Raw genomic sequence first — 19,485 nt, forward strand, 5'->3', positions numbered from 1 at the left:
GGGTTAAATTCGTGCTTCAATATCTATGCTATTACATGTGAAAGGTAAGGTCCAGAGAATACCGGAATAATAAAAAACACATATGATCTAACACTATATATTGAAATAAAAATAATGAAATAATTCACACTCAAAAGTTTTCAATAAACAAATCTCATATAAGGATTCTCACAATTTTGTTCTCCGTACGTGAACAATCAAAATTAATGGTACAAACAATATTAATTGAAATCTCGAAATCCCCAAACTATTCTAACTCTCCTAATCAAAATATTTATATCCTTTCCAAATTACGTGTAAAAATTGTGTTATCAATATAAGAAAAAAAAAACTGCAGAAACAAAATATCTCTCTCTGATGATGAGTGGTCCAAATCCTTGTTCCTTGTAGACTATATTATCTCCTCTCAACCGCTCCCTATGTAATCAGCAATCGTACAACAGATTGTTGCAAGTATATCGTCCTTAATGATCTCCTTCAAAAGCACAAATCATTCAAATTATGATAGCCTTTCTCCTCTCGATAAACTGAATCTCTCGTTGGCCCGAGTGAAAAATGACTCTTGGAATATCTTCTCTTTACGATAAACTGAATCTCTCGTTGGCCTGAACAGTGACTCTTGGAATATAAGTAGGAAAATATGACTTACAATATTTTGCTGCTCCAGCTTCTGTCAGATACACTAACTCCACAAAAACTCACTAACATTCAACACTACTGCTTGCTACTTCTCAGGAACCGCCAGAGAACAATCTTTGTTCCTCTTACAGATTTGGAAAACCAACTGACTCCTATCTTTTCTCTCTCCTCAATCTCGCTAAACTTTCTCCCACACACTTATCCCACCTTTTTCAATCTCCGCCAATCACAACTCGTCACAATTCCCCCATTTCTTCATTTCGATAACAAACAAATTTTTACCTATAATTATAAATTTCCTAAAACTTATTTACAAATAATATTTTTCTATAAATCTTAAAAACTAACAAAAACCTCTTTCTATAATCCCTTCTATTGTCTTTAATCACTGCATTAATGGATTTTGAAAAACCCCGTTCAATTCTTTGGCTTTCACTTAAACTTATGCGGGTCACTCAAGTTTAACAAAGAAATGATTGATGTAAAGCTTACATTTTGTTTGGTACAGGTAATTCAAGGATTTAATAACTTTCCTTCTCCGAAATGTTTGTTGGATATTATCCTACTTATCTGAATTATTTTAATGTTTTTGAACTTTGAAATATTTTTAAACAAACCAATATTTTTCTCGATTTTACATATCATAACAATATATATATAATATGATATGAGAAATATGGAAATACGTGCTTGGCGGAGGAAGGCGATGGATAGGGACGACTGGAGAAAAATTCTTGGGGAGGCTAGGACCCACACAGGGTTGTAAAGCCAAAATGATGATGATATATATATATATATATATATATATATATATATATATATATATATATATATATATATATATATATATATATATATATATATATATATATATATATATATATCGATGGCCTAACTGGAATACCCCGTATCTGACAATTTTGAGATTTTGAGACTTTCATTGCATCAGGTTTGTTGGGTTGCCTAGCATGTTGTGTAAAAACCCTGTATCATACAAAAAATAAGGAAGCCTTGGAAATTGCTTTTATTTAATATCCCGTATTGCTCGTCAGAAGACATGCGCATAAAAATATCCCGTATCTGTCAGTTGTACATTTCATTCTTCTACAACCTATACGTGTGTGAGTTTGTTTAGCTGTTCAGTGAATTACAGCAAATATTTCAAGATGAAGTCCTCGGTGAAGTCGCACATGAGCACCTTGTAGAAACAGATAAAGTAACAGAAAATACTAATCCAGATACTTATTTAAAGAAAACTCCTTTATTGGAAATGGCAATTTGCACCCTAACCCCGGTTCAAGCATCACCTCTCAGGATTCCAATCAAAACGACGACGACTATATCCTTAAAGAAGATCCCGATTTTTTAGATAAAACTTCGAATAATAAAAAGAAAACAGACAGTGCGTGGAGCTCAGATGAAGATAAACTAAATGAAGAAATTAGAGTAAGACGCAGAAAGAGGAAGGCTAAAGGTAAAATTCACAATTTTACTATGTCTAACTTAAAAAATCATGAAGGCTTTAATTATTGGTCGGCTAAAACAGAAGGAGATGTGTGTGCATCTACTTTTGCTTCCATTATTATCCATCATTATTTTTTTCCACACGATTATATAACATGTACTGAAGAAGCGCGGATAAAACCAACTCCATTTAAAGCGCAGATGTTTACTCAAACATTTTTTAAAAACTATGCATCCTGCGAACTTGCGTATAGAAGTATTCGACCTATAAAGATAAAGAACGATCCGACCGTTACAGATCTCAGGGTGTTAATGTACAATCCAGAGAAAAAACAAATTTTGTTCAAAACTAATTTCAAAGATGAATTTAAGCCATTACTTGTACGGGCCTGTCAATCCCAAAGGTCTAGAAATGTCGTTGTACCCTAACTTGTACAACCAAAGACTAAGTACATATATAGAGTGGTAAATATAATCATTTGCAAGACCTTCAGGTACTTTTACCTACCGACTGTCACATGTTTTACAACAATTTACCCAAAGATAAGAAGATTTAGGTAGATATCTTAAAAGTTTTTAGTTTAGTTGTTATTTGTTTTTAGAAAGTTATATTTATTAAACCTAATTTCCCTTTAAAGTTTAAGTTACATATTTTTTTACTGTTTTACTTTACATAATGTTTGTAACTTCTAATAAAATTGTTTTGTACCAATTTTCGTTTTGTTTTTACCACCTGTTAAGTTAATACTAAAAACCTATATCTAAAATTTATGTTACAACATTTTTGACAATACCCCGTATCTACACAAAAAAAACTCAAAATACTGCAAAATGTACTGTTTCATCTTTTATTTACTAAAAAATGAAATTATTCATTTTAAGGTCAAGAAAAAGTCTTCTGTTCATTATTAATTTTTGTTTAAAATCATATTTTGTCTCTCCTGTAAAATTCACTTATTTCAGGTACAGGTTATTACAGTTAGGCCATCGATATATATATATATATATATATATATATATATATATATATATATATATATATATATATATATATATATATACAGTGGTCCATGTACTAACAGAAACCGTAGATTCTGCCCTTTAAAATATTTAAATATTATACGATTTAAACCAACTTGTTTTAATAAAATGTCGATATTAAGAAAGATACAGGGTGTTAAAGTGGAAATTTACAATTTTATTTTTCGCTATAACTTTTACCTTTGTAAACATTTTTGAACAAAAATTTACAGTTGGATGCTATTGAGTAGGATAAATTATAATTTTATACAAACTTTAATGTTACCAATAGAGGGCGCCACATATGCCACATGTGTGGCACAAATTTGCGCTTAACTTTTTTGCCCTTTAAGTTAGCTCTATTTGTGTTAAAAAATATTAAAGGTACATTATTTTTACAAAGAAAATGTGTATCTGTAAGTAATCCGAAAATTCAACAGGTTTCGAGATAATCGCATTTTATAAGTCAGCTGCATAATATTTCTTAGTTTGATATTTTTGCGGCAAAGCACTGAATACCTGTAGATAAACATAAATCATAGTTTGTTCTTATTAAAACAACTCAAAGATGATAATGTAACATCACAAAATGCTTTGTTATGAGTGCTAAATGTCTTATTGGAGAAAAGATTCTTCATCTTCTTTGTTAGGTGCCGTGTCTGTATTCAGATGTTGGCCGTCATTATGTTTACAATTTCCCTTTTCTATCGTTTCTTATGTTTCTATAATGGCGTTGTATTACTTTTTCTCTATTGTAAAATGCTGAAAACATAAAATATGTGGTTTATGCAAAATGGTACACCACCACATTCTAGAGAGAAGGCAGTTAGAACATACTTAAATACAACTTTTCTGAATTTTGGATTGGTCGTTGTAGTCATATTCCTTGGCAATGTGGTGAGGTATTGATATATTTATTTAATTCATAAAAAATCCAAAAAGAATACTTATTCATTACGTAAATTGTTTACCCATTTTTGTTAGGACAAATAGAAACTAGAGCACAGGTATTGAATAACACATTTATGTGTCTTGTTTCATAATACTTTTGCTACAAATCTAACCTTAAAGACTCACCATTTTTACAAAAATATCATCGTTGGCCTAATAATGGATATTGTTATAAATATAGTAAACACACAAGCAATTTAGTTTAGCATAATATTAGTTCGTTAGTGAATCATAATAGTCCATTCGTTCGAGATTTAATTATAGTTACTCGTAAGCTGTAACGTAATCATATAAATAAGTAATGTCATCGATAAGTTATTCCGGGTATATATAAGCAACCAATAAACGAGATACATCACAATTTAATACATTATTTAACCTCTGCCACAAATAAGATGTAGTTCCATAACATATCATAAGATTTGGATATTATGTATCCAAAAGAATATATTAATCCATTATACATTATAGCCACTACGTAGCCCAGAATTTATTCCGCTTGATTTTGTTGTTTGGGGCGCATTAAAACAACGTGACTATAAGAATCCCATAAACATTCGCAACCAACTATGAAAAGAAATAAATACTGCAGCAGTTTCTTTAGATCCAATGATGCTATTTAATATGAGACGATCTTTTATGGAATATATTGACAAATAAATTAAAGAAAATGGTGGACATATCGAACACTTACTATGACAAAAAGTTATGTTGATTTAGTTATGACTGCTGATATATTTATTTTATTTAATATTTTGTTAACTTTAATTTAAGGTATTTTATACCAAAATTTTCTTCGTTGCCTGGAGTAATTGCCTTAAATCAGAATAATTATGCAGCTGATTTGTAAAATGCGATTATCTCGAAAACTGTTGAGTTTTTAAGTTTATAACAGGTATAGCTTTTTTGTTAAAATAATGTATCTTTAATATTTTTTGTACCAAATACAGCTAAATTAAAGAGCAAAATAGTTAAGTACAAATTTATACCACATATGGGCATATGTGGCGCCCGTATTTGCGCCAACATTTTATTAAAGCAATTTGTCTTAAATCGTAATAATTTAAAGTGTAGAATCTACTGTTTCTTTTCGTACAATTATTTAAATACCACGCTGTATATATATATATATATATATATATATATATATATATATATATATATATATATATATATATATATATATATATATATATATATACACACATATAAATACATACGTATTAAAAAATTTGGGAAAATTCCCATGTCGTATAAAATATTTATTAAGGTATATGTTAAACAATTGAATCCAAAAGGCTTAGATTTGTCTTATCAGTATAAATAAATACCTTTATTAAGAAAAGTAAACATTTTTTGCAGTTGCATTTTGCAAAATTACTTGCCGATTCTTAAGTTTTAGATGCTATAAGTAGTTTTGTCTAAAAAGGAGATTTGGTAAGTTTTGGATAAACCAATTTTTTTCGTTCAATTTCGATTATAATATCACATGCAACACTATAATAATAAGCTTTTATTAAGCTATTTTTTATACAAATATCTTGATATTTTTGTTTTAGTAATTTTCAATTCATCATAATACATATATTATTAGCAGCATGATAAAAAGAACAGTATAACATACGGTTTTTTAAATATTTTATATTCTTATTACAGCATAATAACTATAAACATAGATGATTAATCGTTGGATCAACAGATAAAAAAATAACATTTTATCATTACAAAATTGATATTGAAGGATTATCTCCAATTACCACAGTTTGGTACTGACCTTTTTTATCTTCTGTTCGGCAATATTTATGTTGGCTTCATGAATTTTTCCTCAGAAAGCTTTTTGACTATAGTTACAATCTTAATTTTTAAACTTTTCCTCCATGCATATAACCGTTCAAGACAATAACTACCGAACTAATTAAATTGGCTAAATAATTATTTCCTTTGATCTATACCTTTCCTATGCTACAAACTATATGAAAACCCAGTTTTTTTAATCTTCTTCAAATATAAGCATTGATTTCTAATACCTTACTGTGTTTTACTATTAATTGTTTTTATCTTTTACTTCATTCATTTGGTGCTTGTCACTTTCCTCGTCCCTTACGTTTGTACCTAATCCGGTTTTTCCGATTGTTTCTTATACAATGTTTTCTTTGTGTTTGTGTTTAATTGTTACTTGAATGTCATTCATATAATTTCGCCACAGGATCGGGCTACGTCTGTAACGTCTTTGTTAGAAAGCCACAAATCTTCAAGATATATTGATGGGGCAGTTTCTTCAAGTAAAAAGATGTTTTATATTTTGTATTTTCTTACAGTCACAATTTACACCATCGTGGTCTATGATTTCCCCGTTTTGTCAGGTTCTGTTTCCCCCCGACTAAACCTGGGAAAGACAAAAATATTTAGACAGTTCATCCGGCACTACACCAAGGAAACTTTTCCTGGATTTTAGTTACGTTCGTGGTCTTCTAGCTCTGTGTAAGGTAAGCGGCTCATTTGCGAGTTTTGTTGGCTATGTGTTCCGCTACATTTCTGCGTAATGAGGGATGTGCAAAACCCGCTGCTTTATATAGATTTGAGAGTGGCATCGGTTTTATACATTTTATTACTATCATGCTTGTCTTATTTAGCACAGTATCCACTTGTTTGGTGTAAGTAGATCTGTTTTAAACGGTGTGTGGATATTAAGCGGTAGAATAACACAGTGTCTCTACCGTTGTTCTTAAGATGCCACAACATACATCTTGTTTACTTCCTACATCTATGTATATATATTAAACAAATTGCTGCGAAAATGCTTACCTATGGGAGGCCGTTCTTTTGAACCCTCCATCTACTAACTTTGCCCCACATCATGACGAAAAATGTCTGTTTTGCAGGAAAGAATCAAATTTTTGGAGCTATGTTGTGTACCTTACTATATCATAAGCTGCTGACGGATCTACGAAAATAGCCCCTGTTATCAATTTTTCTTTGAAGCCTTCTTTAACGTGTTCTATTAATGTGATTACATGGCCGGTACAAGATTTTCCGGGTCTAAATTCTCCTTATTGTGGAATGTGGTACTTGTCAACACTATTTTCTATTCTGGTCAGGATGAGTCTCTTGTGTTAAAAAATTGACACAATAGGACAATAGGTCTGTAGTTATTGTGATTTCTAGGTCTTTCGTTGGCTTCAAGGAAATTAATATTTTAGATTTGTTTAATACTTTTAGAATGTTGCAGGCTTTACAGCAGATGTTATAGAGCTTCAAGATCCATTTTTTTTGCTCCTTGCAGTTTTCTCATTTTTTAGCCTATTTTAACGATCCTATACATTATTTTTAGCAGTGGTTAAGTTATCTGTATTTGTAGTGGCGTACCCATCACCCAACGTACTTCTACAGTACCTAACTTGAATATAAGCCTCTTGATGTGATATTAACCTATTTGGTTTTGCTTAGATTTGAATATGATTATGAAAGTAGGCAACTTTATGCTAGCATTTTTCTTCTTCTTTTTAGCTTTTATTCTACTGAATAATCAGCTAGTACATTTGTTTTGTTAATTTTTGGTGTTTGACAGAAGTCACTCTCACTGCCATATTAATTTCTATTGTTTTTGTTAACATTATGTGTACAATTTATGTTGATTAAAACCTTATATCCTAGGTTTTGCTTTATCATTTCAATTTAATCAACATAAATGGAGAAGTATCTAAGACCCGATAGGTTCGACGGGAATCCATCTGTGTAATCAACAGTAAAGGAATGGGACCATTGGAAGAGAACTTTTATGAAATTTTTAGCTGCCCACATTGTCCCTCTCGCTGTTTCTGCTAAAGGTGCTGCTGCACCACCTCTAGATATTAATGATACTAAGCTACAACTGTTAATAATCAAATTTCGCCAAGAGTATATACATATATAAGCGATTGTAACACTTACAACGAATCCATTCAAACTCTTGACAGAATATACATCAAACCAAACAATACTATTCATGCTCGTCACATACTAACCACTAGACCACAACAGTCTATCGATTCCTCTATGCAGTCTTTAAAACAGTTAGCAAAAGACTACAATTATACTGCTGCAATTTTATCGCTGGAATGACATCCACAAAGATACGATCGAGATTGTCAGACAGTTTAACACTAACTTTAGAAGAAACTTACAATATAGCTATTTCAATGGAAATGGCAGAGTTCAACTCTCAGGTTTATTCAAATCAACATTCAACACTTAGTGCTCTACCTGGTAACTATCAATTTGAGTCACAGACCTCTCCAACAAATTCTGAATGTGTCACTGTGACAGCTGCTACCAACTCTACTAACTCTTCTAGGTCAGGACACAAATGTTTTTTCTGTAGTGGGCCAATACATTCAAGGAAGAACTGTCCTGCTCGGGAATCCATCTGCAAATTCTATAATAAAAAGGGACACTTTGCAAAGATTTGCCGCTCCAAGAGTACTAGTGCACCTGTCAACGTATTTAAAGGCTATGATAACTGCACAGTCTGCATTATTGCTGCTACCCCTGCTTTATTGAAGAAAGCTATAGTGCCTGCATCTATGAAAGGCCTTCATGCTGAAAATAAATGTTACAGACTTTTGATCAGTAATGATTGTGAAAGGCTTTCCTATAAGAAAATGGCGCCACTTCTTTAGAGATTTAACAATAGCGTATGCTTCTTTCTCCACAGCAAAATGGTTAAGCTCACTAGAGTTAAGTGATCTTGAAAAGAAAGCAACGGGTCTGGAATCCTGATTCCTAGAAATGCCATTATGCATAGATTTTCGGACCAAACAAAACTTGCTGGAAAAAAATGGTTAAAGGGTTTTCGAACGAAACACGGAGATCTCCTGAAACAACATCGATAGCGTGCATTCGTGTTTTTAACAAAACTGTTGTAACAAATTGATAAAATCATAAATGATAATCTTCTTCTTAAAGTTCCATCTCCTATCGGAGGTTGGATATCATAACGGCTATGGTCACTTTGTTGGCTGCTGCTCTGAAAAGTTGTAGTGAACTACAGTTAAACCATTCTCTAAGGTTCTTCAGCCAGGAGATGCGTCTTCTTCCTATGCTTCTTTTTCCTTGGATCCTTCCTTGCATAATCAATGATAATGATAAAACGTTATTCCTTCACTCAGGATATATAATGTAGATGAGACATCTGTGAGTACAGTACCAGGAAAAAAACTGTCAAGATTCTTGCCAAAAGAGGTCGAAAAAATAAGTTGGTACACTTCCTAACGAGGTGTATCTATTACTGCAGTCATTTGTATGTTTGCAGGAGGTTCATATGTTTCACCGATGTTATTTGTTTACAGAAAGAGGATGAAGAAGAAGTTAAAAGATGGGACACCACCCGGAGCAGCATTCGGATGCAATGATTCTGTGTAGTTGAATTTCGATGTGTTTGCAGATTGGGTTAATTATTTTCTACCTGTCGCTAAACCATCAGCATGAGACTTGGCGCTCCTAGTTCTTGACGGTCACCTTTCTCACACTAAGAACTTAGAAGAAAAAGCTAAAAGTAATATCCAAATAAAAGTAAATGTCACCATGTCATACTACACACAGGCTGCAGCCATTAGACCTTAGCTTTATGTATCCCCTTAATCACTACCCTGAACAAGTACTAGAAAAATAGCTGACCATTTTCCCAAGACGAGCTATTACAGTATTTACAATTTTAAGAGCTTGAAGCTAATGAATCTGTAGGATTTATTAAAAAGCTGGCAACCTTGCAAAGCCTGCAAAGTTTGTAACTGCAATGATATTGCAGTTCCGAAATCGTTCCTTACAATTAAGATGTTTTCTCAGAAGTCGATTTCACAACTGTCGAAGTTACAGAGCGAGAGAACCGAAAAACAGGCAACAAACTGGAAATGTCATCATAACAGCTGCTTTAACTCCAGTTTAGATAACTGCTTGTAAGAAAAATCATAGTCAGTCAAGTTTAGACAATGATGACCTTGACGAATCGGAACTTAAGCCTTTTTCATCCATTATTTGTCAGCCAGCATATTGACACTGGTCCCGCATCTGTTCCTTGACCTCTTTCACTATTTTTCCGAAAGATATTTGCCCATTTCCTAAGTCGTTAAAACCACGACGCACTACTAAACAAAGAAAGAGCTCTTACATTATAAAATAAAGCTACTGTTAATGAAAAGCAAAACTAAAAACCACGTTTAGTCGAAGTTGTAAAAAACCAAAAACATGAACAAGATGATGACGAGATGGATGTTGAAGAAGATGCAGAGTGCGTTATTTGTTTTGATGCTCTTCTAAAATCTCCCGCAGGAGAGGGCTGAGTGCATGTGCTGAAATAGAGGACAATGATTGTGACCTTAACATCTGCGATTATTGTAATCAAAATGCCAAAATGCCAAGATAGGTGGAGTTTGTAGAATGTTGTAGTCATTAAACAATATAATCCATGTTTAGTCACGCAACATATTACAAGAAGTTTACTCTTCTCATATTAGAATTTAACTGGTTTTATTTTCTTTTATTTTACTTAATTTCCAATAACAAATACCGGTTTTTCCAAAAAAATGGTGGGGATCATTTTACACTATCCGTTGGGTAAAATGATCATTTTGCAAACATTTGAAATACTGTCATATATACATATTTTATACATTTTTAAATAATAATTGCATATACCACACCGGAAGCGGAATAGTTAATAAATCTAAAACTAGCTTTCCAAATTTTTTTGGCCTATAATTAAGCATTATTTAGATTTTTTTGTCTTATGAGAAGCATTTTGACCCACCCTCAACTAATAGTTGTTAAGGGGCTAATGTTGTCGTTTGCGCTACCCTGGAATATTAAGATGCTCATCAAATAAAGTTAAGAAATCAAAGCAAATCATATCAAACTCATGTTAAAATCTATTTGCAAAGACCGTAAATAGGATTGATAACTGGTTAACTAAAAATAAAAGATAAATAAGTTGTACTCTTTAATTTGCCTTGAGTTTGTTCTTAATCACAATTATATTAATATAAATCAGTATACGTAGTTTAGAATAGTTTTGTTTGTAGGTTTTTAGAACTAACACAATGTTCCTTGCCTCCTTTTAACAATAAACTATTTACTACGCCTAATGTTTACTACGTAACCTGAAATTTAAACAATAAATTATTTTTTGAATAAGAAACAAGATATAATTATGTTTTTATGATTTACTTTATTATCAATGTAATATTTTGATTATTTTTACAGAATAAAATACCAAAATAGCTCCATTTGACTGTTATAACAGAAAGTAAAGATGGATTTTACAGCCAAGCACAAAATAAACTTTTCATACTGCATAGCTGCCTCAGGTATTTATTATTAAAATATTTAACTATTAAGATAATAATAATAAAAAATAAGTCTATTTTAAATAACTTTTCTATTATCAACTTGCTAATGTAAACGATTATACTAATCTTTGTGTAAATACACAATTTGCGTTGAAGGGTCCGGAAGGATAAGAATGTAAGAATTTTTTTTGACTAGAAATAAATAACATCAAATTACTAGAAATAAATATCTAAATTTTAATACTAACGCATCCATAGCCCATAAAAGAAGTGTTGTATTCAGTCTTACTGGCAGAGCAATTACGCTATCTAGCCCACAATAATATTCCGCAAATCTGAGAAAAGTAAAAGACATCTTAAATCAATAAACAACATAGAATTCATAACAAGCCATAACAGTAATAATAATAACAATAATACCACTAAATCATACAATCTTTCTTAACCCAGGGAACAATTGTTTTAATACCAAAAGATCAAAATAACACCCAAGATTCAACTAAGTATCTTCCAGTCTTCCAACTCTATATAAATTTCTCACCGTATAGCCCAGCACATAGAGCCTCAATAGAAAGGGTACGCTAAGAGTTCCATGGAATGCAAAAAACAACTTATCATCGACTCTGTCATTTTTAACCAAGCATATAACAAAAAAAGGAATCTCTTTACTGCTTTCATCGACTACAAGAAAGCGTTTGATTCAGTACCGCATGAATGGCTTATAGATATGTTAAAAATATATAAAGTCGATGATAACATAGTGACCTTTTTAAGATTATAATGTCAGATTGTAAAACAAAAATTCACCTCTAAATACCGGGTAAAAACAATATTGAAACTGAAAATATTGCAATCAACCGGGGCCTATTTACTTGTTGAGTTCACTATGGTTTTGTCTAGCGATGAACCCCCTATCCCAGCTACTCAACTCAACTGACAGAGCTATTATCATTAAAAATATCACTACTGTTGTGGCAAAGCTTAAATATTTATTGTATATGGATAATTTAAAACTTTTGGCTTCCACTCGAAGCCACCTGAAATTTCTCTAATGATATCAGTATGCAATTTGGTCTTAAATGCTGTGTCTAAAATATAATCAAAGGAAAGGTTTAGCCTAGCGGATTCGATATGCAAAACGGCCAGAACATCGAGGCGGTGGGTGAAAATTGACAATAATTAAATGAAAACTGAGATAACTGCTGAGTAAATACTGCTAACTGCTGCTACGAAGAGTAAAATCGCTGTTTCGTTCACACCTTGACAGTAAAAATTTGTTTAAGGCACTAAACACCTATGCATGTTCCGCGCTTAGCTACTTATTTGGCATTATTAAGTGGACAAAAACGGATATAGAAAATCTTCAGCAAAAAGTACGAACACACCTCACAAAGGCACAAAAACACCATCCTCGAAGTGCAGTAAAAAGAACGGCATTACCACGGTATTTAGGAGAACGAGGACTAATGGATATAAGTGAGCAACTAGAAAAACAGACTACTAATTTAAGAACTTATTTTCAGGTACAGGCTGAGACATCTACTCTACATAGCGCGATTTGTGCAGTAGATGATACAACACCGCATAAACTGAGGGAACCAGAAATGCGCATGAACCATCTTACTAAGGACGAAAAAATGCGCACCTGTCGACAATATATCGTCGAAATATTGGGTAACATGTAGCAGAAGACTCACTACTCGCCATTTAGGATCAGGTTATACCAACCAAAAATTACCTGAAATATATCGTCAAAGACCCTCAGATACAAAATGACAAATGCCGATATGGATGTCTAGCTCAAGAAACAGAGGGCTGCTAGGAGTTTGCTGCAACTGAATATAAGGAACGGCACGACTCAGCAGATAGAAAGATCCATCATCAAGAGAAAGCCATCAAACTAGGACTTCTCCAAACAAACCATTTCCCACATTATCAATACGTTCCTGAAAGTATACTTGAGAATAACAACTACAAGCTATAATGGGACCGCATTGTGCTCACAGACCAAACATTGGCACATAATAGACCAGATCTCGTACTAGTTAATAAACTACAGAGACAACACTAACTGATGTGGCGATACCCAACAACAATAATCTTCGCGTTAAACAGAACGAAAAGATCGCCAAGTACAGGGATCTGGAGATTCCAATACAAAGACAGTGAAAAATGGAAAGTAACCAGACAATACCTATAATTCTCTCTTATACTGGAGTCATTTCGAAGAACCTCCTAGAAAACATAAAAAAGCTAGGTGTGAATGAACATCTTTACAAGACCATGCAGAAAGCTGTATTACTCTCAACGTCCAATGTGCACGAAAATGTTTGGAAGATACTCCAACGTACCAAGTCACCTACGGCTCGATAATTGGAAAAGGGTCCCATCAGAGCTCAATCCTTTTAATACCGTAGGTATCTGAGATGAGTGAATTTTCCCCTTAGAGGGAGTGTAAGCAGTATGGCTAAATCTGGCCACTAAATCAAATAAATACTATCTATCCCCGCCATACGTTAATGGATTTTCGGAACAAATCTCAAAAATAATGGCAAAATATGATATTAATATTGACAAATAAAGACCATCAATCAACTATTATGTATAAAATAAATTGTAAAGACTGCAATTCAACATGTATTGGCAAATACACCAATACCTGCACAGAAAGGCTATTGCACAAACATAGTGTACAAACATCATATTAAATACAACAGCCGGAGCCAAACATTCTCTAGAAACTAACCATTCCTTCGATTTTGAAAATGTACAGATTTTGGAAAAGGAACAAAATTATAACAAAAGATGATTATTGGAGATGATTCACATAAAAAAGATCTAAATCCTATCAATAATAAGACTGACATCAAAGATCTTTCCCATATGATGTATCATAATTTAATAAATTGAGTTTTTTTTAAGTGCACCATGGCATATATTTAAGATACCACTCGTGTTTTAAGATACCTGCCAAATGTCATCTTTCAATGTCAGATATCAATTTTTTAATCCATCGTAAACTTCTAAAGAGTAAAAACATGATATATTTTTTGTACAATGTAATTTTTCCAAAATAAAGTACTTATTGAAAATGGCAAATACCCGAAACGTATAAGCAATAGTTAATATTTTTATTTACAACAGACCGACAAACCCAGGAAATAAAAAAGGTTCTATTTAGAAATTTACGGTCAGGAAGTAACAAAACAGAAAAGAACAAAATATAATAAAATAGAATAAAATGATATACAAAGAAATAAAATATATTATAATAAAATAAATCTTAAATTTGACCAATTTTAACAGACCCGCAGTATGCCAATTTAATTGTTTTGTCTTGTTTTGGTTTTTTATTTTATTTTCTATTTATTTTAGTTTATTATCAAGACATAGTTTTTTATGCAGCTTAATATATTGCAAAGAAAATTTGGATTAATAAAAAAGAACAACAGTTACAAATAGTTCATACAAATGTTCTACAATTGAATCAACAAAGGATTCCATATTATACTTCAATAGAAGCTGTGAACATTGGATCTGGTAAAATTTATAAAATTGGATTCCTTAATGCTGTGGATGGCTAGAAAAAACATTACTAATTTTATTGTTATTGACAAGGATCAGATCGCACAAGCCGTAGCGTTGGCTTCATCTGGAATATCAGCAACTTTATTGAAAGGCGAACGAATTGAAAATGTTGCTTTGAAATTACCATTAAACATAGAAATTAATAAACCACCAGATTGCAACATCGCCAAAAATAGAGCAATGGCGAACATTTAACAATGTCATTATATGGACTGGACAGAACTTATATTAGGAAAGATATTAGTGACAACCAAAAACATTTTTGGTAAAGTTATGGTTTTATTTTTAAACTGTTCCTCATTTATTATTATTCTCCAAATAACTGCTGCGGGCGAACTAGATGCATGCCTAACATCATCCAATTTATGGCGACATGTAAAGACGTGGCTTAGAAAAAGGTGGAAAGATGCAGTCAAAGAAGATCTAGAGAAAATGGGAGTGCGACAATGGGACTTACTGGCACAGGACCGATAAACATGGAAGGCAATAGTAAACGCGGCAAAGACTCACGAAGAGTTGTAGCGCCATTGATGATGATTGATGATTATGATGTAAAGACGCTTCGATTGACAAATAACATGCGAGTGTTTTTGGAACAAGATCAAAGTGTAATCGTATTTTCGAAGCAGTTGTTAGATGTTGATAGTAGTAAAGTAGCTATTGGCACCTCGATAGAATTTATTTTATTACCCAAAGATGTCTGTTAGTTAACAGACTCGAAGGAGAAGCTTATTGAACTTTGATACAATATTTAATTTTAAGGCGGTATGAAGTTCAGCATGATCAGTAGTTTCTAATAAAACTTTAGCATCTAACAGACTGCAGTATTTTGTGGCCATTATTCCAATTTGGCTCGGTCAGTGTCATTACGATGTTTCCAGATATAGCAACTTTCTTAAAATGTTGAGTTATATTTGTATCCAAGCCAGATTATATTATGAAATCGAATATATGAACGGTATCACAATCAACGGCAACAAAATCCTTAGTTCCAAAACGATGCCTTATTTCGGATGATATTAGCAAGACGAGATACGTCCTTTGAGTAATAAGGCTTTCATCTATAAAAATATTGTTAAAGGGATATAAGCTGTTCTTGAAAATAGCTAAAAATGGTTTGAAATATTCCAATACCTAAAAATATCTATCTCGTGGCATAATCTGTTGAAATATTGCTGTTTCTAATAAAGCGTCTTTAGTCCAATAATCACGCAGTATCTGATTTTTTTAGTTATGGTGTTGGCAAAGAACCAAATAAAAGCATACATCGCACCAATATCTGTGTTTTGTTAGTTTTTCATAGAAAATGGCCAGGCATGTCAGAATTTTTATTTTCACCATATATTATATTGGTTTGCTAAACAAAGTTTTTTGAATAAGAAAAAAGAATATTTATTTATTATTCACAGATACCCGAAAACATGTAACAAAGTATAACATGGAAAATAAAAATAAAAATGTAGAAAAATAAAAAAATCCTTTTGAATTTATTACCTTCATTACACAAAATTTTAATGTTATCAAAATCCATAATATGATCTTTGTCAATTACATGCTCTGTCAAAGCACAAGATGGTTTTTTTTATGCGACAATCCCTCTTGTAGGAAATAATACGATTTGATAGTGTGAGTTCCAAACCAACATAAACAGCTTCACACTGAATACAATCAATGCTACATACTACACGCGTTTATCTAATGTATCTATAGGATATTTAATTTTTAAATACAAAGATTAAATAGTTTAAATGTTTTTTGTTTTTATGTTGTAAATATTGTGACTAAAGTTCAAAGTTCGAGTAATAAAAAATAATTCTCTAATGACCCTTTTTATTGCCTCCAACCCATCCAATCTAGACATATTTTTATTTTTTCCAAACGAGTCAACAAGTTCTTCTTTTTTCTTACTTATGTATATAATATATATATATATATAATATATATATATATATATATATATATATATATATATATATATATATATATATATATATATATATATATATATATATATATATATATATATATATATATATATATATATATATATCTTTAAGGAATATGACCGTTTAATTTAATATAAAAAAAATGCACTCGTAAGTGAATGGGATATTTTCGGTCAATTTGGAGATAAAAAAGACAAGAGTTGTGCTACTTTATCTATTTATTGAAGACGTTTGTTAATATAACATTTCAAAATTGACAATTACATTTTTTGATAGATTTTAGAATCAATCAATGTTTTCAAAAGTTAAATTAAAAAAATTAATATAAAATTACTTAAATTGGGGATCTTCCGGCGTTCTATGTTTCTGTGTTTTTGCTGATTTATTTATTAGATTAATTTTTGATGTTTATTCACAATAATAACATCTTAATGCTACAGATCTGTTATAGGTAAGATCATTTACTTAATTGTTTTTCATATTAGATGTATCGCTAATAACACTCTTTTAGATGAACTGATGATGCCCATTGAACAGTGGGCGAAACGGCTTCAATAAATAGATAAAGTAGCACAACTCTTGTCTTTTTTATCTCCAAATTGACCGAAAATATCCCATTCACTTACGAGTGTGCACTTTTGATATATATATATATATATATATATATATATATATATATATATATATATATATATATATATATATATATATATATATAATGATATTTGTAAATTTCTACTAATATTTAACTATAATTTTTATGACTGGCTAACAAAAATACCTATTTTTTAGTAAACTTGATGTCAATGCTAGCAGGTATAGGATATGCCTGGTCATCTCCTTGTATTCCAAAGCTTGCAGGACAAGTTGATCCTGAATTCAATCCACTTCCAAAACCTGCCACCATAAAAGAAATATCTTGGATAACAGCTCTTCACTGTATGGGTGCAATTTTTGGACCATTGTTGACAGGATGCATAGCATATAAAATAGGAAAAAAGAAAACCTTATTGTTATTTGCCATACCTCAAATGGTCTCTCATATGATACTAATATTTGCCAACAAAGTTATCCATTTTTATATCGCAAGATTTTTGCTTGGTATGGGAACAGGTTGTGTATTTTCTCTAGTCCCAGTATATGTAGCAGAAATGTCAGTAGCTACGCACAGAGGACGAACGAGTATGTTTCTTCCTTTAATGTTAACTTTAACGCAAGATTTAATGTTTTTGATAGGTCCTTATGTTACTATAAGAACCCTAGCTTTGTGGTCATTATTGCCATCTATCCTATTCTTCTTAAGTTTTGGCATATTTATGCCAGAAAGTCCTTATGACTGCGTTAAACAAAACAAAATATCAAAGGCTCAACATTCTTTAATGTTATCTAGGCAAACCAGTAACGTACAAGATGAGTTACAAAATATTATTAATTCTATAGATGAGGATAAGAAAAGCGGTAAAATAAATGAATTATGTAAGTCAAGGGCTGTCGGAAAAAGCTTTTTAATTGCATTTATGCTAATGTTCTTTCAACAGTTTAATGGCAGTAATGCTATATTTGCTTATCAACAAACTATATTTTATGCTTCCGAGTCAACCATTCCAGCCGATAAATCAGTAATGTTAGTGGGAGCTTTTCAAATTGTAGTACAACTATTTGTTTCAAAACTGGTCGATAGTTGGGGAAGAAAAAACCTGTTGATTGTTTCTTACTTTTGCCAACTTATATCACTGGTAAGTCTTGGAATATATTTTTACCTGCAAAAACAAAATATCAACATAGAATTTTTGTTTTGGTTGCCGATAACAAGTGTTATGTTGTTCATGTTAAGTTTCAAGTTAGGTGCAGGACCAGTATCTTGGATAATTGCCGGGGAAATTTTCCCTACAAACTTCAAATTTGTTCTTAGTCCTTTAATTGCTTTTTGTATGACTGTTATGAGTTTCCTAGTAACTTTTGTGTTTCCAAAATTTTCAGTTTATATTGGTTATGAATACTCATTTTGGATATTTGCTATTGTTGTTGCAACTGCTATTCCTTATATTTATCTAATGGTGCCAGAAACATCAGGTAAATCGCTGAAGGAAATTGAAAGCATTTTTCAAGATCGAGAAAGTGTTTCAAGAGAAGATCAACCATACCAAAAAATTAATTATTAACTGTCTAAAAATATACACATAGTAGAGCATTATGCACTGAAATCGTATGCTTTTTTATGTATTATTTAAAAGCTGTCTTTCCTTTTACTAAGTAAATAATATTCAATACTTAGTAAATGATTGCAATAAAAGTACCATTTAATTTATCGGTTTGATGTTGGAAAAACATTAGAAACCCGTCTGGGTTAGCATATCCGTGTCTTCTCCTATATTTCTGCTAGTCAATAGTGTGGCGTTTTCTTAACAGCTAATTTACAAGGAAAGAAATTACTAAATTGAGTTGCTGGGGATATTTGTGAGGTAACTTTAAAAAATAATATAAATATATTACATTATATTTTTATAACGTATTATAGTATCCGACTTTGTATTTGTATTTATTAAATATTTAAA

General features: G+C 31.6%; 1 protein-coding gene across 2 annotated transcripts; it reads left to right on the forward strand.

The window, feature by feature from the left end:
- The first annotated feature begins 5,416 nt into the window (after positions 1-5,416).
- Positions 5,417-19,485, forward strand: LOC140438389 (facilitated trehalose transporter Tret1-like). Of its 2 annotated transcripts, none has more exons than XM_072528070.1 (3): positions 5,417-5,511; positions 11,311-11,414; positions 17,723-19,485. In XM_072528070.1, exons 2-3 carry the CDS (start codon positions 11,360-11,362, stop codon positions 19,090-19,092), a joined length of 1,425 nt encoding a protein of 474 aa, XP_072384171.1. In that variant the 5' UTR covers positions 5,417-5,511; positions 11,311-11,359; the 3' UTR covers positions 19,093-19,485. The 2 variants fall into 2 exon arrangements, with proteins under 2 accessions (XP_072384171.1, XP_072384172.1); XM_072528071.1 differs by lacking the exon at positions 5,417-5,511 and adding an exon at positions 6,443-6,560.

The sequence above is a fragment of the Diabrotica undecimpunctata genome, chromosome 4 (assembly GCF_040954645.1).
Source record: "Diabrotica undecimpunctata isolate CICGRU chromosome 4, icDiaUnde3, whole genome shotgun sequence".
In the NCBI taxonomy this organism is placed as follows: domain Eukaryota; kingdom Metazoa; phylum Arthropoda; class Insecta; order Coleoptera; family Chrysomelidae; genus Diabrotica; species Diabrotica undecimpunctata.